The 24,436-nt window shown below is 42.8% G+C and overlaps 1 protein-coding gene across 1 annotated transcript in view; it reads left to right on the top strand.

The window, feature by feature from the left end:
• LOC147706713 (solute carrier family 22 member 7-like) overlaps positions 1-24,436 on the top strand; it is a 302,246-nt gene that overhangs the window by 142,720 nt on the left and 135,090 nt on the right. Inside the window, exon 5 of the mRNA XM_086925117.1 lies at positions 8,185-8,308. Coding sequence (XP_086781243.1) covers positions 8,185-8,308 — 124 coding nt within the window. The remainder of the gene's footprint in view (positions 1-8,184; positions 8,309-24,436) is intronic.

Raw genomic sequence — 24,436 nt, forward strand, 5'->3', positions numbered from 1 at the left:
TTTACCACACATACATTTCATGAATGGTAAAAGCATGTTTTTTAAAAAATGTTTGGATAAGGTAAGTATGGGTAGAGGGGTATATGTTTTAGGGTACTGAGGTATATGTTTTGGGGTGTTTGGGTATTTTAAGGGTTCAGATATAGTTTTGGGTTATGGGGTACAGGGGTAGTTTTAGGGTTTAGGGATAGGTATGGGTTTTGGGGTACAGGGGTATTTTTAGGGTTCAGGGCTTGGTTTGGGTTTTGCGTTATAGGGGTATTTTTAGGGTTCAGGGGTAGGTTTGGGTTTTGGGGTACTGGGGTATTTTAAGGGTTCAGGGCTAGGTTTGGGTTTTGGGGTACAGGGTTATTTTAGGGTTCAGGGCTAGGTTTGGGTTTTGGGGTACAGGGGTATTTTTAGGGTTCAGGGGTAGGTTTGGGTTTTGGGGTACAGGGGTATTTTAAGGGTTCAGGGCTAGGTTTGGGTTTTGGGGTACAGGGGTATTTAAGGGTTCAGGGGTAGGTTTGGGTTTTGAGGTACAGTGGTATTTTTAGGGTTCAGGGCTAGGTTTGGGATTTGGGGTACAGGGGTATTTTTAGGGTTCAGGGGTAGGTTTGGGTTTTGAGATACAGGGGTATTTATGGGGTTCAGGGCTAGGGTTGGGTTTTGGGGTACAGGGTTATTTTTAGGGTTTAGGGATAGGTTTGGGTTTTGGGGTACTGGGATATTTATAGGGTTAAGATAGGTTAGTGTTTAATGGTGTTGGGGTATTTTAAGGAGTAAGGGTGGGTTATGATTATGGGGTACAGGGGTATTTAAAGGGAGAAGGGTGGGATTAGCACACGATATGAGACATGGCATGAAGGGCGGAACGTACCACACGCCCCCAGCGTTTGTCACGCCCCGAGCACACGCCCACAGCACAACGCAGACACGCCCAAAAGGGACTACTTTGCTGGCACGGTTCTTTTACCTTTGAAATGTATATGGTGGGCGTCTGCATAGCCTATGTCCTTTTGCTGCAACTGCCCTTTCCAACGCTGTATTGGGTGTTCTGATTGGTGCTGTGGTTCCTGAGATTACCCGCCTCAAATGTTTAGGCTCTCTCTTTATTATATTAGTATGGATGGATTCGGCATTTTATTAACACCATAAAAGTACACTATTAAAAATATACAAACATTCCTAAAAATGACATCCACTATGATACATCTCACTTAGTTCATCAATCATATATAAAAGCAATATTTTAAATTTAGGTGTTACAGTATCATTTCTCCCGTTCCGATAGTAGCCCTTAATCTAACAAAGGTTCTTAAAAAATTTGTCACACAAAATAGAGTCAGGGGATCTCTGGACACTTTTAAAAATACAAGAACATCTTTCACTAATCTAAGGTTGGCCTTTTTAAATAGATCTACTAAAAAGCGACGACTGGGCATTTGATAAAATGGGCATAATAATACAAAATGAAGGGTATCCTGCAGAGATCGGTGATTGCAGCCGCAGGGACCCTTTGACTAAACTGAATTAGTAAAACCCGCAGGCTCAGCTAATAAATGATGGAAGAGGTTGAGCCTAAAACGTGTTAATAAAAACGTATCCTGGGGATTATATACAAGGGCAAGGTAGGGCTCCAACCCACTGCAGGACCTCACTACAGCGTGTGCCTGAACTGACTGCTTATTTCCCACATACGCTTCCCTTGCTGTAGCTTTATGTTTATGGAGCATCTCATTTATTCTGACTTGGTTCTGTTTAGGGATGCGCAGTGGGTTTAAAAAAAGATTTGCACAGCCAATACTCTCAAGCCCCACCTTCACATATTTCAGCCAAGGAATGAACATTCCTTTCTCCCTACCCATACAGTCTGTAATTATCTGCTGAGTCAGGTTTGCTTCCTGATTTACCCATATCTTTAACCAGGCCACAAGGGGCCTGGTCCTCACCCTGTCCTCCAGATACTTACAGCCTAGTTCCTCATGTACTATGTATGATGATACGCATTGGGAAACTTTAAGGATCCTCCTCAGGTATTTGTTTTCCTCTATCTGTAATTTGGTAACATCCGCCATCCCCCACAGTTCTGCCCCATATAAAACTTTGGTGGAAGTGATCGAGTTATACATAGTCAGCATTTGCTCAGGGGACCATTGTCCCAATCTGTGGCCAAAATTCATTACAGCTCCTGAGCTAGCTGCTAACTTATTACAGTGTTCCTCGATCAATGGTTTAAAACTCAAATTCCTATCAAATAAAATGCCCAAATAAAAAAAGGTCTGTACCTTTGCCAAGCTTGCAGAGCCTATTATATAATTAAACTTTTTCCCAGAATTTTTTGGACCCACCTCCATGACATATGATTTCGTCAGATTAGCAGATAATTCTAAATTGTTTATAAACTCTATGAACCCATCTATCAGACACTGCAGTCCCAATGGCGTGTGTGCCAACAGGACCGCATCGTCCGCATAGAGCAAGACGGGGACTGGTCTGCTCTCAATTCTTGGCAAGTCCACTTTTAAATTGGTTAAAAAACTTTCCAAACCTTTAATATAAATTGAGAACAGGAAGGGTGCCAATATGCATTCTCGCCTGACCCCACTCGTACATTTAAAAGACTCAGTTTGACCTCCCTCCAAGTTGTACCTCACTTTTGCTGTTGTATTTTAGTGAAGGGCTCTCAAGATATTAATGAGACCAACATCGACCCCAAGACCAGACATTATGGCCCACAGCTTTGTTCTGTTTACACAATCGAATGCTGCTGCCAGGTCCATGAAAGCTAGATATACTTTTTCATTACTAGCTACTGTATACTTCGTGACCAATAAATATAAATTTAAGCACTGGTCTGTCGTGGATCTACCAGCCCAGAAACCATAGTGAACATCTGTAAGGATATGGTTTTCCTCTTCCCAGCTCATGAGACGGTTCAGGATGGCCCTACCCATTACTTTAGCTGTTACATCTATTAGAGAAATGGGCCTATAACATTGGGGGCTATCTCTACTGCCCTTCTTAAATGTTGGTACTATTGTGGCCATCGGCCATGAGCGGGGTAGGCCCGAGACTGTGGCCACATTTATTACTCTAGTCAATACCGGACCCCATAATTCTACGTTACTTAAAAAGAGGTCTAGCGGGATCCCGTCTGGACCAGGGGCTTTGTTTCGGGTGAGGCCCTTAATACACCCCTCAATCTCCTTTAGTGTGAATACATTCGCCTCTGAGCCAATCTCCCTTCTTTCATCCTGTTCCCCATCCATCGGGGTCCCTCTATTATATAGACCAACGAAATGCTCCACCCACTGTTCTGGGAGTACATTTGATGCAATATTTCAGTCTTGGAAGCAGGGTCTATTGATTATTGATGATATTGATTGATGATTGATTATTGACCAAAAAGTGGAAAGATCCCTTCTTTCTGCTGCCTCACGTAAGTCTTCCCACGTTTGAATTTGGAGGGCTTTCTTCCGGCGTCTTACTTCTTGTTTGTACTGTAATCTACAGTGAATGACCCTTAGACCATCTCTGGGTTCATGTTTAGGGCTGCTCTAAGATTTCTTTGGTCTAGGGAGCATCCTTCATCAAACCATTTGGGATTAGTTATTTTCTTTCCTTTCCCTGCCGTGTGCATTAGGCTATCTACTAGCCGTCCTATTTCTTCAAATGCCTCGACCAGCGGGGACCCATTTATCTCTACGTTTAGGCACACCTCTAGGTGCTGTTTGCCCTCTAGTATTAGTGATTTGTAAAAGCTATCTCCATCCAATTTTGCCCATTTTAGACGTCGGCCCTGGTCCGTGATCATCTCCCTAACATCTGATGTTTTCATCCTTATTTCACTGATCACCCGTGACACTGCCACTGTCACTGTTAGGGGATTATGGTCACTGAAACCACTACAGTCAATACTGGATCCCAGAATACGTTGCAGGTGCAAAACAATTACAAACTCAATGTAGGAACAGTACCCTCTTCCTCTAAAGGTAGGGTTGACCTCTCTATTTGAGTTAAAAGACAACAGGTCCATAGAATGTTCCAAATCAAAATTTTTCATCATCATGCTGAGTTTGACCCCTTGTACTGTATGGTCAAAATGGGCTCCCTCCTCTATATTAAAAGAAGACCAATTTTCTGTGAAAGGTATCAACTGAGGGCACAAGTGACAATTAAAATCCCCTGCAATTAAAATCAGTGGAGCTGAAACATCCTTCCCCCGCTCTCTGTGTCCCTAGTCTTTCCTCCAGCTACCCCACTCTACAACCACCAGCGTTGTAAAAATTAACTATAGTCAGATTTAGATCCTTAGTTTTATACTGTACCGCTAACATACAGTCTGACTTCCAGTTAAGATACTTCCAGGTCCCTTCCAGAGTCGGACGGACCCACAAAAGGAGGCCTCCTTTAGCTCTGGGATTCCGAACATTTAATACCTGACCAGATTAAAATTAGTCGTTTCGACAAATTACATTATATTTATTTACATATTCCAGCCACTCAGTATTTTGAAATTTGGCTGAAAGCCCCGCCACGTTCCGGGACAGTAATTCTAACGTGTTCCATTTGCTCATCGATATAGAACCAGTAGCACAAGTGGGTCCGTTAACTATATTAGTGTCACTTACTTTCCCTCCTGGTATATTGCTGTGTGCCACCTGTGTCATATTTGGGAGCACTCCATTTATTATCTCATTATCATTTTTCCTTAACTGTGGGTCACTTTCCTTAGCTGTTGTAGTCTTGGATAGTCACTCCACTTAGCTCAGGTGTGGACCCCAGCTCAGTGGAGCATATTTGTTATATAGTGATATGGCAAACCCTTCCCTTTTTTGGGCTTCCCAACTCTCAAGTGTCTGTAACCCCTTGGTTTGATAAACCGGGTTCTCATTCCTAACTCTATGAATCCAGCCCCTCCCTCTATTAGATTGCTGTGTCCACCCCTCGCAATCTCCCTGTTGCCCTCCGGTGGTCCCAAGTTGATAAGGCTTATAAACGTAACTTAGGTCTTGCACTTCTATGCTAGTACGCATATCTTTCTGTTGGGCGGTAGTGACATGCTGGAGTACCCTGGGATCATTAAAGTTTACCACAATACAGTCACCAGCTTTATTTTTCTTGTTATTTCCCACCCAGCCCACTCTCCTTACGTGCAAGATCTTACATTTTGCTTCTTGGGGCAGAGGCCTATTACAGTTTAACCAATGTATTGTTTTGTTTTTTAATTGGTTATAGGATTCCTCCACTTCTGCATTCAGTTCCGGGACCCCCATTAAGACCGCGACATATGGGGCACAATCTGGGGGTAAATTTAAGTTAGGGTGCAATTTCTTTACACTGATCTTTCCTAACCCTTCCTTACCGGGTCCTTCTGTGAGCCATTACCATCACTGTCCAGTCTCTTGCCTTCCACCACCCTCCCTGTTTTTTCCTTCAGTGGAGTTTTTACTGCAATGGGGGGGTCTAGGTGCTTCATTAAGAGTTAGGTCTATTTCTCCCTCTCTTACATTCCCTCTCCCTATATTTTTCAGAAGGTCACCTCTCATTAGCTTATCGTTTAGACTTCCTAAGGTGTCCTTTATCACCTCCTCTGACTTCAATCAATCCATCAATCAATCAATCACTGCATTTGTAAAGTGCGCTACTCACCCGGGAGGGTCTCTAGGCGCTGGGGAAGGGGGGTAAGTTACTGCTCGAACAGCCAGGTCTTGAGCTGCTTCCTGAAGGAGAGATGGTCTTGGGTTCGCCGAAGGTCGGTGGGGAGGGAGTTCCAAGTCTTGGCTGCCAGGTAGGAGAAGGATCTTCCTCCGGCGGTGGCTCTGCGGATGCGTGGTATGATGGCGAGGGCGTGGCTGGTCGATCGTAGCTGGCGGGTGGGCGTTTAGAAGGTCATGCGGTCGTTGAGGTACTTGGGGCCCAGGTCGTAGAGAGCCTTGTGTGCGTGGGTGAGGAGTCTGAATGTGATTCTCTTGCTGATGGGGAGCCAGTGCAGGTCTCTCAGGTGTCCGGTGATGTGGCTGTGTCGGGGGATGTCCAGGATGAGGCGTGCGGAGGCGTTCTGGATGCATTGGAGTCTTTTTTGAAATTTGGCTGTGGTTCTGGCGTAGAGGGTGTTCCCGAGTCTATATTCAATCGCTTTAAGTCTGTCCCCCAGCGGTTCTAAGTGAGCTAAAAGAACAGCCTCCAGCTTTCTCCAGAATGAGTCCTCCTTTCCCGCAGAGGTCACCACTGTCTCTAAAGCAGTTCCTCCATCTTGTATAGCCTGCAGATTGTCCCCAGGTCCATTGTCCTTAAAAACAGTTTCTTTCTGAGGACTTTTCCGGCCTTTTTTCGCCTTTTTTCCTTTCTGGTCGGGACTTTCTCGGGAAGCTCCACGCTTTCTTTTACTTGTTGCCCCCCCCGCAAAGGCTCAACTAATAGTTTTGGTTCCTCAAGGGTTTCATCCTCCTGCAATGATGAATTTGCCTCCCAACTCTAAGGGGTTTCAGGGTCCCGAGCGGTCTGGGTGACTATATTCTCCTCTTGCGAGCGATTATTGTGTCACTTTGTCCTTGTTTGACCGGTGTACAGGCACGCTCAATGGCCCCCAAATAAGATCTTTTTATAAAAACTGGGTCCATTGAGAGACGATGCTCTGTCAGCTCAAACTTGTGCACAAGGACTGAGGAAGATCTTATAATAAACTGATCAAGGATCCCTGCAACACTTCCCGTTGTTATGCCCTGCCTCCCAATACCAGTTCTCAGCGGCATATTACCCAGCGGTTTTCTCAGTACCACAACAACAGTAATAGTAAAGCCAACAGTCAAATGTACCTACCCGATACCAAGGGTTTGGGGAGGGGTGCCAGCCCTGCCTCATCCTGGCTCGAACAGGCTAAAACGGGCCAGCCCTTGGCCCGGGCTTCACCCGGCGCCCGCCCGCACGCATCCCGCGGGACGGAAATGGGAGGCTAGTTAAATCCAATTGGACGGGGGCGTGGCGGTAGAGTATCTCTCCGTTTGCTGGGGAGCCTGGCTCTCCCCGTTCGTAGTCCCCTGAGCTGCCTGCTGCCCGCTGCCGGTAAGAGTGTCCTCAGGTTTTGCCAGCGTTTCCCGCGGAGCGGGAAACGCGAGAGGTAGTTATCCCCCTGAGGCTGGGGGCGTGGCAGTAGGGCGTCTCTCTGTTGGCTAGGGGGGGCGTGGCTCTCCACGTTCGTAGTCCCCCGAGCTGCCTGCTGCCTGCTGCCGGTAAGAGTGTCCTCAGGTTTTGCAAGCGTTTCTCAGTCACTATGCTATCTAAGAGTTTGACCCCATGCATAGCTCTACTAGTGCATCTCGGTTTATGCTCGCCATTGCTCTACCATGGCTTTCTCTATCTCATTTTAATAGAGGGGTCCCAGACAAAGCTCTGCCAAGGTATCCTGATTGTGGTCTGAATCTGTTCTCATGTATGGCTATGTGCTGTTATCTAATACTTAGTGTTATTTGCTCCTAGTGTAATCCTGAGAAATCAAGCCACATCTTCAAACCCTAAAATAGTCATTAATATAGCCTTAAAGCCCGCCGTAGAGGGCTATACCGGCTATTAAAGGCCCTCTCCAGCGTTAAAGGCCCCGAGCCGAAGGCGAGGGCCTTTAACAAGGGAGAGGGACTTTAATAGCGGTATAGCCCATCTACGAAGGGCTATAAGGCTATTAGAACATTCTGTCACTAGAGGACAGAATGTTCTAACAAAAAAAACAAAGCCTTTTGGGAGTGTGAGGGGATTGGAATCCCCTCAGGTTCTCTGAAGCCTTTGTTCACAGCCAGAGCTGTGAACAAAGAAACATTGGATTGTTGGAGCTCCAGGCTTATACCAGCCATTATAAGCCCGGAGCACTCCATTGTTTTCAATGGGGCTCCCAACCTTCCAATGTTCTAATACATTTTCTGACAGTTTAGAATTAGTCCTTAAAACCAGCCTCTCTTTGAAAGATGGCTCAATGTGTTCTCTGATTCATTCTCGTCAGTGCCAGTATCGTCTCCCCATGATGATGGTCCCTGTCCATCACTACTACCTTTCCTTGAAGTTTCTGATGAATGTGTTCTGTGTCCTCTTAAACTAAACACTTGACAATGTCCTTCTCCTCATCTTCCATTTATTCCCTAGTACCTAGATCTTAAATCAAACAAATATTTACAAACATAATTTCTGACACAGTATTCTCTCTTGCCACAGGTGGCTTCCTGAGTCTGCGAGGTGGCTGTTGACCAAAGGAAAGGTGAAGGAAGTTCACACCCTCTTAGTTCAATGCTCTTCAATGAACAGCCAGAGACACTTGTCCTCCAATATCAACACTGAGGTGAGAGGAGTGTAGTAACACACCAGAACTATCATGCACACAGAGCTACAGACTGAACTCAAAACCAATCATGCACCCCATCATTGGAGCATTACCTCTTTCATCCTTCCCCTTACACTCAATTTATGTTCTCACTCTCTGCTGCTTTTTGTCTCCCCACATCCCTTTTCTTTCTATTTAATACCTCACGTCTTTTCTTCTAACCGCACCCCCACTCTCTCCCTCTCTTCCACCTATTTCTTATTTTTCTTCCACCTATTTCTTATTTCTGCCTCTTCCCCTTCTCTCACTGCCCCACCTCCCTTTTCACCTCCTCAGCCTCACTCTGTCCTCCCTCTTGTCTCAACCTCCTTGCTGTTTTCTCTCCAATTCCTATTTATGCTCTTCTGATTAACTATTCTCTTTCCTCTCATCCAGCCTTACACTCAGCCATGCTCTCCATACCTAGCTCCCTTATTCCTCCTTCTCAGTCACTCTCACTCTCTATGTATGTCACCTAACGCATCTTTCAATCCCCCATTTACTCTCCTTTGATACTTTCTCTCTCATACTCTTAATTTTCCTTCTTCCAAATGACTCACCACCCTCTCTCTTCCTCTACCCCAACCTAAGTTCTTTCTCAGTACTTAATTGTCCATGTGTTCTCCTCCCCCTTGCTTTCATATCACATTCTTTGACTGTCTATTTTTTTCTCATCTCTAACCCCACCTTACCACCACACCGTCCTTCAATAATGTTCTACACCCAATTTCCTGCCTTCAACCTGCTAGCACACTCTCCCTTCTTACACTCATAGTCACCTCTTATACTACATCACATTTTGTCCACAACCACCCTTCCCCTTGATGACATATCTTCACCTCTTCCACCCTCCCCTCCATGCCCTGTCTGTCTCCCTGGCTTTCTGTGGTATCTGTGTAATATTTTGTGCATTACTGTCCTATTTATTTGCACTCTATGTTCATCTAGTTTGTATTTGAATTGCTCCTGTGTCTACTGCCTGCTGGTTGGAATGTAGAATGTTGGACGTGGTTGCAGGCTGGAGACCGGAGTGGATGGAGTTTCCCATTCCCATGGAATAATACTTGGAATTAGCCATCTCTACTAAATTCAAACGGTGTTTTATCTACCCTAGTTCAAGGATACCAGGATGGGTGTGACTTTTGAGAGCACTTCTCTTTTTTTCCTGGATTTGCAATCTACAATGATGAACAGGAAACTTCCACACAGTTGGTGGTAACTCTTTGATGGAGCAATGATAGCTGGATGTCACCTGCAAACTAACCAGGTCTGCTTCATTGTGTTTCCCTATTTTTCGACAACTGGAATTTTGGTGAAAGACTCTTACTTGACGTCTCTGTGCAGTTATCCCTACCCACGAGTCTTCATATGAGGTGCCGCTCTACGGTGGGTGTGTTGGAGCCCGAGCCCCCAATTGAGCATGGTTGAGCTGGTAATGTTTAGATGCAAGGTTGCCTGGGAGCATACTGGCAGAGCGTCATTGTGTGTTTGTTCAGTGGGGAATGCAAGTGCTGTTACTGTGGCAACCTACACATTATTGTGATGCGCTGTGTGGAGGCTATAGGCTGTAACCATAGTACACACAATGTGCATGTTCCTTTGCTGGACCAACTTCCACATCATAGTAACACGCTGAGTGAGGCGATCGGCTGTTGCCATAGCGCGCAGTGTCTGCATGCTTCACTCAATGTTCCTTGTTGCCTGGGAACTTTTGCATTCCTTTGAAGCGCTATGTGCTGGCCTGCATCATGAGACCTAACAGTCTTATATTGCACATCACGGCAAGGCACATCAAGTTCTTCAGGCACGTTTACAGGAAAGCCGACTTACATGTGCTTCTTGCCACGGAGTATGAACGCTCTGCTGAGGTATCTCCATGCCGCAGTGTGATCTCCAATCCTCCGCACTGGGTACAAGTTATTATTGTGCTTCTGTACTTCCAGATGTATGCTTCCTGAGTGTTGTTTACTTGGGGAAGTTGCTTTCTAGGTTGTTACTCTTTCTAGAGTGTTAGTGCTTTCAGGACCTACAACCTCTGTGGGCTAATAATGGGACCAATTGTGTGAAACAATTTTAAGGTTTCTCATGGATGACCCCTGTTGGACTCCACAAGGCAGAAAAAGTGGTTTGAAGCAAAATTCACCTAATGAGACAATTTGCAATCTGTACGAGAGGAAGGACTTCAAGAGTTTCTATGCTTTACCAGAGGGGAACAGCACTCTAGAGGAAAGGCTGGAAGTGGGTAGGACCAAGGAGCTAAGTACTTGTAACAGGAAGAAGTTGAACTTTGATAATCACAAAGCGCTAAAATATATCGAGTTTTTAGTTGGTGATGTAGTGAGAGTTAAATTACCTTTAAAAACTCAGGGGGTGAGCATTTAAGCAATCCACTAAGGGTGGTAAAGATGTTCAAGGGAGCTTCAAAACTAAAAGATAGAGAGTATGGCATTTCCAAAGATTGTCTGTAAATAGGTAGTTTATTTTTCTTTTAGGTGAAGGTGGTGTGGTATCTGTGTATTGTTTTTTGTATTACTGTGTTAAACATTATTGGAACTTTATGTTCACCTTGTTTGTATGTCTCTCCTGCCTTTCGGTTGGAAAACAGAATGTTGTCTTTAAAAGTAGCTATGGACTTGGAAGCAGGCTAGAGACCTGAGTGGTTGGATTTAACCATCTCTACTGAATTCAGATTGTATTTTTTCTAACCTACTTCCACACTTTCCAAGTGTGACAGCCCCTTCTCTATACTTCCTCCCAAATAAGCATGGGCGGAAAATCCGTTACGCTCGCGGATTTTGCGGATTTTCGGTATATTCGCAATCCGCGAGATTCGCGAATTTCCCGCAAAATCCGCAAATCCGCGAGCAGCGGATTTTATGGCTTGCTCGCACTGTTCGCGTGAGTTCGCGGCTTCCCAGTTCAACTTCGCGCCCCGCGAATAAGCGCTAAATTGCAGAAATACGATCTTAGCAAAACTGAAACTACTTACCAGGTTCAAAAGTTCAAGCTCATCATTAGTAGCCATTTCTTGTAGTGCTTCCTGAGGGGCCCCTCCAGAGTTCAGTTGCCTAATTGCAACTATTATGTGACCCTGCTCTGACCCTCAGAATAGTTACACAAAGGTCCTGAATTACAGCTAAGGCAGACAAGCAGGAGCCAGGCTGGAAGTTCAAATCCAGTGACACATTAATTAGCCCCTAATTCATTATTGTCAGTTGGGGCAGGGCAGGTGTTGTAACTAATTTTGCAACAATGAAAGCACTTAGCAAGTGCAAAAGATCACTAATCAGGAAGCACTAAGGAAGCAGGTGCCAGCTAAAAAAATATTCTGTGACACATTAATCATCCCCAAATTAATTCAGGTCACTTGAGGCAGGGAAGGTGTGCTTTGCTTTGCCGAAAATAATGTACACTGGACAACCAGAGGGTGCGGTGATGAAACAGAGGGTGGCATGGGTGGGCCAGAGGGTGGCATGAGTAGTCAGAGAGTGGCAGTGGTGACAGAGAGTGGCAGTGATGAAGAAGAGTGTCCCAAACAGGCTGGACACGTAGAAACAACAAGTTCGCAAAACTTGCGACCCGACAGGTAAGTTCGCGTTTGTGAAATTGTACAAAACCCTCGCGAACTGGCAGAAACCCGCGCGAACACAAAAAAAAAATCCGCAAATTCGCGAGAATTCGCGGATTTTGCGGATTGCGAGTTCGCAAATCCGCAAAATTCGCGAACGCGAGATTCGCAAAATTCGCCCATGCTTACTCCCAAACTGTGTTGCTCACACTAAAACCCACATCAGCAATCCACCACCCCATCCGTTCTTTGCCTCAGTCTTTGCACTCCTTTTAGACTGCCCTCAACCAATCTTCCTCAATACCGTCATATAGAACCATAAATCCTTTCACCACATTACAACCTGCAACTTTCCATAAATGATCTAACCACTGTGTCCCTGCCAATATGTGTGTCCCCATGATACATTCTTGCCGTTTGAGAGAGTAAGCAGTCTAGCATGACTGGTCTGCCATTGGTGTATACCCATACATCATCTTCTGGGCTTCTTTCACAACCTGACTTTAGCCAGTTTTCTTTCTAATTTCTTTCCACTTCATCCTGCAACTGTATAACCTCATCCTATGTTTCTAGAGCTGAGAAAAACATAAGTTGGTATCTGATTTCACTTATTTCAACTTTTCGGTTAAGTGCCATGTTATATCTTGTGCAATATTGATCAATTTGGTCAGCATATCTGTTACCTGCCACCACATACTCATTTGGCCACTTGGCCACTGCTATTTCCTTTGGCAATTGTATTGCTTTCAACAATTCTTTTACATTTTTTGACATTTCTTATAGGAGATCCTGAAGAAGTCAGAAATCCCCTCTGGGCCCAGAGCTGGCAAAAATCATGCCCAACCCCGAAACCATATTGACTGTCCGTGAATATGGTCATGCTCCAATTTTTCCCAATTTTGCATGCCTTTCTTATGACCTCCAATTCCGCTACTTGTGCAGATTTGACACCCTGTAAACAGGATGCTTCAATGACACCATATATTTTACATACAGCGTAAGCTGCACTGAGTCCTCCTCTCTCTGTTCTCATGCAGGACCCATCTACAAATAGTTGATGATCTGGTTCTTTCTAGGGCAATTCTTTTATCAGGACGAAGCTTGGTACATATTTCAGTTACATCCAATCATGATCCACTTCATCATTTACTTCTTCACAACATGGGTCTGGCAATAATGTGGCAGGATTCATTATTGGCCATCTTATTGCTGTCATATTTTCTGCTCCAAGAATCACTCTTTCATATTTAGTCATCCGACTAGGGGTAAGGTGCTGCATTCGAGTTCTTGTCAAAAGAATTTCAACTGAATGTGGGACATAAACTTTGACTGGATGTCTCATCGCAATCGATTCACTTTGTTCCAGACTCATACAAGTAGCATCTACTGCTTTTAAGCAATCAGTAATTGCTAAAGTCTCAGGATCCAGAGTAGCAGAGAAATATGCTACTGGATGTCGGCTTAATCTATGCCTTTGAGTCAAATTCTCACAACAGAAAAATGCAAACTTTTTTGTACATTCAGGCATGCCTAAGGCAGGAGACTCACATAGAAAATTTTGCAATTTCACACATGCTCTACCCACTCTTCATTCCAGACAATCGGATATTTTGCTCTTTTCTGAGTCAACTGAATCAATGGTTTTGCCAGCAGGGAAAACCCAACTATCCACTTCCTACAGTGCCCATCTACTCCAAGGAACATTCTCATCTCCTTTTGTGTCTGAGGTAGTTGCATTTGCTTGATTATATTTATTCTCTCTGGGGTCACTTTTCTAACTTCTCTTTCAATTTTGTAGCCTAAATATTTAACTTCTTGTTGACAAAACTGCAATTTTTCTGGAGACACTTTGTGTCCTCCTTTGGCCAAATAGTTCAGTAATACAATTGTGTCCGCGAAAAAAATCTTATCCTGATTTTGATGCTACCAGTAGGTCATCAATGTACTGAACCAGGACTGAATTTCTGGGCATGACCAATTTTCGTAGACACTTTTTCAGGATTTGAATAAAAATCGAGGGGTTTCTGTATACCCTTGAGGAACTCTGCACCATGCCACGGCATGGTCTTTGAACCTAAAGACGAACAAATATTGGCTGTCTGGGTGCAAAGGAATTGAGAAAAAGGCTTGGCATGAATCAATTACTGTAAAACAGCTTGCATTCCACTGTATCTGAAAAAGAATCACTGCTGGATTTGGCACTACTGGGCAACAAGGCACTACAATTTTGTTGATATTTCTCAAATCCTGCACTATCCTGTACTTTCCGCTAGGCTTTTTCAGTCCCATTGTTGGTGAATTACAAGGACTACCAATTATTTCCTTTAAAATGCGTTGTTTAAACATTCAGCCAATTTATGGAGCATCTCCTGCTTTCACTTCTGGACTCATTTTGTACAGTCGTGTGTTTGGGTAGACAGCACCTTCTTTCACTGTCACTTTTATTAGATCTACATTTGATATTACCCCAATGTCTTTTACTGTAAAATCCCACACTTCTGGATTTACTGTGGTTCTCAACTCTTCTGGAAATTAATTTTCAGTCATCAATGAAAACATCCCATCTACCTCAGTATCTTGTTTAGCAAGAATCATTTTGTATACCACATCTTCATCAAAGGTTTGTAAAGCAACACCATCTGGTGTACAGTAGATCGTGCAATTAATTTTGCACAATAGATATCTTCCTAACAGATTTACTGGACTGGAATCGCAAACTACAAACTAATGCGTATCTTTAAAATTTCCGATATGTACCTCCATTGGTTTTGTGATCGTGGTTCTAATCTGTTGATTTGACACTCATCCAACTTGGATAGATTCTCCCGGGAGGGGTAGGTTTGGGTTTTCTGCTGTTCTCACAGAAGACCGGGTAGCATCAGTATCCAATAGAAAAGTGATATTATTACCTTTCACTTTCCCATCAATAAATGGACCTGAACGATCTACTGGCAAGGATGCGCCAAGCACACACTCCTCTTCTTCCCCCCTCAGACACAGTTATTGCGCAAAGTCCTTCCTGTCATCATCATCCTGTAAAATATATTGTGTAACCACACAATTCCGGTGTTCACACTGTATTTTTGAGTGTTCACAAGGTTTGGCAAAGGAGCTGGTGGCACCTGATACTGTGGAGTAACTACCTGCTGCTGCAGATTCATAATCACTTCATTCCTGATGTTCTGCCAAATTTACTAGTGCCCACATCATTTTTGCTTTTATCTTTCTACACCTTACCTCAATATCATCTCCGCAATAGTTGGCATACTTCAAAATTTCGTCAATCGTTTTACTCTCCCAGCATAACATGTGTTGATGAATCATTTGACTAATCTCCAGTTTCAAACCATACACAAACCGATACACAAAATTTCCCATATCCTTTTCACCTATGTTCTAAAATCCACTATACTGCTTAAACACTTTCAGTAACCGCTCATAATATGCATGTACAGACTCATTTGGCTTTTGAATTGTTCTATCTATCTTTACCCAATCTGTCTCTTTGAGAGGGATTTTCCCTTTCGCAAAAGTAATTACTTGGTGATATTTCTCCAACACCTCCTCTTTTCGAGTCTGTAACATACTCCTCACTTGGTCAATCAACTGTAATTATATACACTGTCCATAAGTCAGCAGGTACCAAAATATCAAACAACCCACCCAGATCCTTCTACAGAACCTTCAAAACTTTTACAAATCTTTCAAACGGTTTGTACCATTCAACAGACTTTTCTCTCAACCTAAGGAAATCATTTGTAAATGACAAAATATCCTGTCTGCTCCACGGGACATGAACATATCCCCCACCAGGTACTTCTCTCATGGAACACAATTTCACGTTTTCTGATTCTTTTAGCAAGAATGCAGATGATGCTTCCTTTGCTTGTGCTTCCTCCTTTTTTCTTGTCCCCCTAGTCCTCCACATGTCAATGTCTCCCCATTTCTGCAAAATGTTCATTAACTCTTTTATCTGTAGTTTTTTACCACACATACTCATATTCTCCAAATCCTTGTCCGTAGATTTCACTTGATATGGTTTCTGTAATAATTTTGATCTTCCTATATCTACTCCATTCTCTAATGCAACCTCTGTCAATCTTTCATGAAACTATTTTGCATTTCTGGTTATACTTCCACATATAAACTACAGCTCTTCATCATTGTAAAGTTTTAATCTTTCTATTCCTATATTTCCAGCTATCATCTCTTCCAATTCCACTTTCAATCAGTAAATATCTAAGATCTTTGGCTTTGGGCTTTGCTTTTCTATTCCCTGTGCCCATCTTTCTAAATCTTCTGGAGTGACCGCTGTTGAGCCTCTAGTTCCTAAAGGTAACATAGGCCCATTTTCTTTTGAATTTCCGGGTGTAACTCTTTTCGGAGTCCCAGTTAAAGATTCGCTTATTGGAAGGTCCATTAATGAAATGAATGAACCGCACTCACTGGCCTGATCATCAGATATTATTACCTCTTTTCTGGGATTACTCGAAGGAGTTGTTACAGTTTGGTGTTTTGGGCAACTCGTCTTATCTCCATATAATGGGATAACAGGATCTATAGTCACTGGTACTGCTAAAGCTTCAGTATTTACATTTAATTGACTTATTTTCTGTACTACTTCCTCCCTAGTTCAATTCAAGGTTTATCTTTCTTTATCTTGAAGCACCCTATTAACTGTTGTATCAGGTAAAATTTGAGGGATCAAGGGTGTTCCCATTACTGGTGCACTTGGGGTGACTTTACTGGGTCCTTCTTGGTACGGTGGAGGATTTTTAGTGAAAATATCCTCCAATAATTCGTCATCTGATTCACCATATCCTGTCACATCCATGTGATTTATTTTCTACGTACACTTGCTTCTGGACTGTTCTTCAGCCATTAATACTGGATATAAACCTTCTGATACTACAGCTCTTCTCCAACGCTTCATTTGATCTCCACCTGACCGATACAGATGTCCAGGCAAAATTCCTTTAAATCTCCGACCATTTCTGATTTTTCACGATCAAATGCGTCAATCTCCCATGCTTCCAAAGCTTCATAATGTGTTATTCTAGGACTTGGTTCTAACATATTCATTTTATCTCTCAAAATCTTAATTATCTTTAAATTAAAAGTACCATGTTCTGGAAAAGCCAAAACACCATCAACTTTCGTATACTCCACCCAATTCTCCAACCATACACACGTGTGATATCATTTCTCCATCATCATAAATGAAGCAGGCGTTTTGGGTGGGGGAATAGGAATAGGAAATACTTGACCTGAGCGCCGCATTTGATACTGTCACCTACAACATTCTCTTTGACAGACTCAAAGCGGTGGGTGTGTCAGGCAAAGCCCTCTCCTGGGACAATTCCTTCCTAACAGACAGATCATACCAGGTATTCGAAGGCAATTACACCTCAAGAAGCGTTCCGCTATCATTTGGAGTCCCACAATGGTCCTCATTGAGCCCCACCCTTTTCAATGTGTCATTAAGACACCTTGCTGAGATAGTCATCCCTTATGGGGTTCAGATTGTGACCTATGCGGACGACACACAGCTAGTGGTAGCTCTAAACCACCCTAAGAAGGTGTCAGTCAAATTAGAAGCCTGCTTGTCAACGGTGGCCACTTGAATGGACCAGTCGTATCTCATCAGAGATAATGATCCTTGGCAGTCACACTATCAATTTAAGAATGTGAAAGGCTTCTGGAAGTTGGTACAAGAAAGCTCCGGTAAAGCCCAGGGCTCTTTGCAGTGTTCAGCTCCCAAGGATAAATGGGTGAATTACCTGGAGGAAATCTATGGGAAGTGGCCAATTGGTGATAGAGTAAGTACGATAGTATGGCCAGATGTGAGAGAAGAGCTAAGAGAGCATTTTGCCCAAAGCCACATTAGGATGATAATCTCAAGCTTAAACCTAACCCGCGCAGCTGGGCCAGATAATTTTACGGCCATAAAATTGAAAACTAACCCAGAATGGTGGGCTGAGTTCTCTGCATATGCGTTTCAGGGGATCCTCAACACAGGGGTTGTGCCAGAAAACTGGAAAGGAGCAATCGTTAAATCTATCAACAAAAAAGGCGATGTAAATGCCACTAAAAACAATAGATGAATAAACCTTTTGGATATAGGAGAAAAGGTATTTACCAAAGTAATCTTGGGATGACTAAAAGAGTTGGTAGAAGAAAATCAGATTGTACCCCCAGAACAGGGAGGGTTTAAGGGGGGTCCTCAACGGTGGACCACTGCTATCCTCTATGGGCAATAGCATGGAAGTCAATCGCGCAGAGAGGCAGCCTTTTTTGCTGCTTCGTTGACTTCCACGCAGCATTTGACCTGGTGGACAGGAGGCAGCTGTGGTCAACCCTGATAGGTTAAAATATCCCTGATGACATACTGAGCATGATTCGAGCCCTGCATTCAGAAAATTGGTCCCAGATAATCTTAGACGTAGAGGGAAGTTTATCCTGGAAAATCAAAATTGGCAATGGGCTGAGACAGGGGTGCATTTTGGCCCCCCTGCTCTTTTCCCTGTTTAAAGCAGATCTGCCTCAAACTCTATGTAATACAAGAGGGGTAAGCCCGAAACAAGATGAAAAACATATCTCATGTCTACTCTATGCGGATGACCTGGTAATTATGGACCAGACAGAGATTGGTCTACAACGAAAATTACATAGGTTCAAAGAATATTGCCAAATCAAAAAACTTATAGTTAATATTGGAAATTTTTTATGTTTCAGTAGATGGAAAGCAGGGTTCTCCTGGTATCTGGGCACTGAAAAATTGGAAAAAGTACCTGAATATAGATATCTGGGGATGTGGTTTCAAAGAAATTTGCATTGGCACACTCGCCTGGATGCATTAAAACTGATGACTTCAGCCTCGTTGAAGGGATTAAAAAGATTCAATGGAGTGTATGGGGCAATGTTGAACAGACCAGTTTTAAAATCTTATTCAGCCATGGTGCCACCTCAATATTTGTATGGTGCAGAGATATTATATCTGAGTGGAAAAGTAGGTGGGATGTTGAGGAGGGAAACAGTTTGAAAAATCTCTTTTTTCTGCCTAAATCATCAATGGTACAGGCAGTGAGACTTGAACTGTGAACTACCACATGGGATATTACAACATGCATGACCCTACTACGATTCTGGCAATGTGTGAGCTTGGGTCAAGATCTTAAAATCACACAATGGTGTCAGAAGGAAACTATAAAAAGTGATTTAACCTGGGCAAAAGAAACTAGAGCCATAGTTCACAAAGCGTGTTGTCAGTTGAAGATTGAAATGCGTCTCCAGTCCCTTCAACCTGAGATTGATAAGAGAGAGCTTAAGATGCTGGAATATGAAGTCTCTCGAGCACAGGATCAAGACTATCTTTCTAGGAAAAGCTCAGTTCTCCATAAGGTCACAGTGTGGCAAAAAGATCAACATTTTCCTTATATTGACAGGCTACCCAGTTGCCAGTTAAGGCGTTGTAGTATAGTTCCTATATTCCCAATAGGCTCTGCACATTGGAATAACATATACTATAGTTTAGACGTAGGACTGGAGTCGACTAGGTCTCTATCGTATATATTAGATTTAATTTTGAGTGTCAGCTAGCTTAGCTCAGAGGTCACTAGAAACTTACTCGAATAAACAAAAAGGGATTAGTCTCTGACAACCATATAACATGACAACTTTGTTTCCCCAGAATGAAACGTATCTCTAGTGTCGCGGAAACAATAGACGTCTATTTCACTCAGTCATTCGTGCATGCTTCGTTTCACCAGAGTTGCTTAGAAATAGAGAGACGGGTGTATTTAATAAAAGTATTTATTGAACACTCTTATTTCTTCAGCTTAAGAAATGCACTGCTACAATTGAAATGCTAGTTAAGATGTATGAGGCATATAATACGAATAGTATTATAAAATAGTACTGTAAAAGCATGATATGGTTTCTAAGCCATAAACATAGAATACATAAAATGCATAAAATACATACAGTGACAAAATAATGGCCAAAAGTACTCAACTGGTGCTTATATAATACGCCTACCCCGGTGTACCTAACCTAAGTCTAGTACGAGTGTGGTGTAGCTTAAGTCTAGTAATTTTTTGCCAAGAATCTGTTCCAAGAATTCTCTAAGGGTCTAATCAGCTCCGTACCTTGGTTTTAGAATGATAGAGGTCTTGTATCTCTCTCTCAGGACTCGATCTCCCAGCAACCCGCAAGAGTAGCCTGGAAACACCAGAGCTGGATTTCTCGGCAAGAGAAAAGACTGCGTCTTATCAGTGCCTCAGTTGGAGGGTCGGCTTCGTTCGGCACTTGCAGCAGCAGGGCGTCAGGCAAGTAGTTAGTCGATCTGCTCCTAAACCACTGTGTGTTTGACTGGGCAAATGTAGGCATATTTACACTTTGAAGGTGCCGAGTTTGACTTAAGATTGGACATAATATTGTCACTAGTGTCTCAGTTCCTTGAAAACTTCAGGAGTTCTTGGATAAATTAGTATTCAAACAGGGAGAGGTACTTGACTGCTGAAGGCTGGCTTTTCCAAGAAATGGTTGTGGATTCTCGGAGTTTAGTGGAAGTAGCCATGCCGTATTTGGGCTGCACAGGCTAAGACTAAATAAGGAAATGATTCCTTATGCCTATATAAGGATTGGGTGAATTATACCTATATATGGGCATGAATCGGGAAAATTTCACTAGGATCCTAGATTCCCACATAACAGCGTGAAGTACTAAGACTAAGAATTGGGGTAAATCCATGTTATGCGAGTAAAGGGGTAAAAAGCTTTATTCTAAATAATGAAGGAGAATGCACTTGCACTTTAGGAACAACATGTAATATCATACATATTGTACTGGATTGCCAGAAGATGTAAGAAATGCGAAGACAATTTTTATGCCCGATTTTGAAAAAGTATGATATTAAAAATAAGTTGCAAGCAGAAAAACATTTACTGGAAATGGTCAATCTAGACATAGCCTGTGCCATGGGGAAATATATCGAAAAAGTTAAGGAGTTCCTAAAATGTAATGACTATCGTGAGGTTTAGGTTGAGCATGTAAGGCGAATGAGAAACATAGGAATAAAAATCATGTGGTAACAAAAAATGTTATACCTCATGATTTTAAATTGAAATTGTGTGTTTTAGAAAATTTTAAAAAATGATAATTTTAATGTCTCCCTTCTGAGGATGTGAGGATTGTTGGTTTTAAGAGGTGTATGGATGATTTTTAGAAGCTGTACATCCTAGATTGTATTATGTGGTTTGTTGTCTATTTGTGTACTTTGATGGTTGTAATAAACCAAATAAAGTTTTACTGAACTAGTCATTACAGGTTTATCTTTTTTTAAAGACATTTTTAATTTTCTTCATTAACCTCATTTTCTTTGGTCTTTTGAACATTTCACATAAGAAAAAGTCTTCCGCATATCTTCTAGCTCTATTGCGTACGTCTTGTCCTATGTCAGCACGACTCACACCTGCAGTCAAATCAGGACTCAACATACAATTCTTTTTCAACCAATCCTAACTTCGTTCATCTAAACCAATCAGACTCAGGCTCATGCTTGTGGTCTGACAAATGCCAGTACGGCCTTTTGTGACGTCAGACCCCTCCTTTTAGAAGTTTCAAGTTTCAAGTTTATTTTATTTTTTATTTGCTTTGGTACTCAACTGAGGACCACAAATATTTTAACATAAAATACAGGTTATTTTCGACAGTAAACATTTCTTATGCTAATACAATGTTAAAAAAGATTTTAAAAATGTATAAAAATTATAACAAACAAATTCATTTGGCGGGAATTTACATAGAGTGATCAGTTCCTTTGCTGAGTTAATCCTACATTTAATGTATATGGCTTGCAAATACCGCTTTCTTGCTGTTACCACCTTTGGATTTACACAGGCAAACATTAGATGCTCAACATCTTGCTCTCCTCCATTACACAGATTACGTTTAGAGTTTTCCTTTAAGTGCCATTTGGCTGTTATAGTTTTAACTGGTAAAATTCCGAACCGGAACAGAACAATCGCTCTCCTGACAGAATGATTTAGGTTGAAAGCAATGAGTTTTCTTGTATGTTATAGTTTCAGTGAAATTCTTATATGTAGATAGTTTAGAACAATGCAGAAGGTCTAGATCAAAACTCAGCCTTGAGGTGAAATGTTTCAAAAAGAGTTTAAGTTGGGATGGTGTCCAAGCTAGCAGCAAATCGATATTAATCTCCGCTAGCTTAAAGGCAACTGACATGTTTTTCTTAAAAACATGTTTAGATGAGTCACGATCAATTGTTTCTGTTTTGAGCAGAGATCGAAGAGCTCCTTCCTCAGCGTGCAGGAGATTATATGCCCACCTGATGACATTAGCAATTCCTCGAGAATAGGAGCTGGTTAATGAGAATTCGAGGCGAAGAGCTTGTACTGGAACGGCCTGTGACACCTTCGTTAGTCTCCGTAATATCTTTCCTTCTTTTAGGTCTAGGAAGTTCCACTGGTTTATGGGGATATATTCCAAGGCATATGATAGTACAGGCGGTATCTTAACACTATATACCTTGAGCAGAGAAGAGAAATGCCTGTGTCCTGACGCTGCGTAAAGTCTTGCGAGAGCTCCCGCATGGACATCAGCTTTCTTGGTCAGGTTCACAGTATGTGGCCGATTTTGTAGAGACTTGGTGAAGATCCTGCGTAGATAGGTGTATTCATTTACTTCTTCCACCTTGTCTCTCCCAAGGGTCCAGTTATATTTAGAACTCTTTTTCTTTCCTGAAAAAGAAACTATTTTTGTTTTGGTAATGTTAGGGATTAAGTAATTTTCCTCTGTGTATTTGTTCAGTGCCTGGAGATTGTTTTGTAGTCCAAATGGTGTTAAATCTAATATGACGATATCGTCTGCGTATAACAGTGTATGTATGTTATGGGAGGCAACTTTTGGTGGAAAATTGCAAGCTTGCTGGAGACATTGAGGCATATCACTGAGATAGAGTGAAAAGAGTAGGGGAGCAAGGAGACATCCCTGTTTGAGGCCATTGGGGGTTTGGATAGGGCTGGTTAAGCCCTTTTCTCTCCCCATTTGTACCTGGCACCAGGTGTCTGTATGCAGTGATATTAATATTCGTAGTAACTGGTCAGGGATACCCATTTTACTAAGTTTTTCCCAGAGTATTCTCCTGTCCACCCTATCGAACGCAGTCGAAAAGTCAATGAAAGCTGCGTAAACAGCCTGAGATTTGATGGACACATATTTATCTATGATAGTTTGAAGGATGGCAATATTGTCCGTGACTGAATGCTTTGGTCTAAAGCCAGCTTGATATCGAGGGATCAATCCAGATGAAAAGGCCCAGTTTTTAAGTTGATCCAGGACTTCTGCCGTGAAGATCTTTCCAGTGGCATCCAACAAAGCGATTTGTCTGTAGTTACCGGGTTGCAGTCTTGATCCCTTTTTATGTACAGGTATGATGATACTCCCCTTCCACGACTTCGGGATTACACCAGTGCTGAGAATGTAGTTGAAGAGGGGGGAAAGCGTCCTGCTCCACCCTTTAGGGTCGATCTGGAGGACTTTGATTGGGATTTGATCTGGGCCAGTTGCTCCTGTTGATCTTGCCCTTCTTATGTGTATCTCAATAGAAAGGGGAGTGGATGTTCCAGTATTTAAGACTTCAGTTTCTGGATTACTAGAGGACGTTGTTATGGCTGTCTTTTTGCTAGCTCTTTGGAAGAAGGAGAATGATGGAGAGTGACTCCAGCCTATCACCCCCATAGCATAGGGATTAGGCCGATAGACAGGGACCCTGTCTTACATATATAAGGGCATTTTCGTATTATTTTCCTTAGAGTAAGGCTTATGAATTTAAGTTAGGGGATAGATATATAAATATTAGTCATGATTCGCTCATTCGCTAACATGCTGAGCTGTTTTTCATGGAGCTATGCATATTATGGGCTCCGTAGGCCTTAAACGAGACAGACTCCATTTTGCTTTCTGCCCGGTAGCTCGAGAAGGCCTTCTAGGTCAAGTGTAATGTTTTAGTTTCAAGCTGTTGTTCGCTTGGAGAGAACCGGTTCAGGCTGACCCTTATCGAAGGAATGTATTTTTCTCCACTCCGAAGACACAACTTCAGGCCGGCCGGCTGGGAAAGTGTCCTTGGTACGGGGAGGTACAAGAATTTGGTGGGCGGCAGGTTACTGGCCGTGAATTTCCATGAAGGAACGGGCTTTGATATTAGCGAAGGTGTTAGTCAGTTTTGTCAGTTAGTCCGTAGGCGGCATCTAGCCGTTAGCATCTCCGCTATTATTCATCTTATGGTGGACAGTCGCCATCTTTGAAGTCCGAGAAAGATTTAAGACCGAAACTCTCTGAGAAAAACTGAACGAGAAGTAGCGCGGAGCGCACTGATACAGAGAGAGAGAGAGACGGTAGTTAATAATCAGCAAGGTTCCGGTGCCCTGGAGGGAAGCAGACGAGGTTGAGGCTAGCGGTGCAGACGTGTACTTGTGACGGCTGGGGTGTGACTGCAAGGCGAGCCAGGACACAGAGA

This window comes from Lissotriton vulgaris, chromosome 6 (assembly GCF_964263255.1).
Source record: "Lissotriton vulgaris chromosome 6, aLisVul1.2, whole genome shotgun sequence".
NCBI lineage: Eukaryota > Metazoa > Chordata > Amphibia > Caudata > Salamandridae > Lissotriton > Lissotriton vulgaris.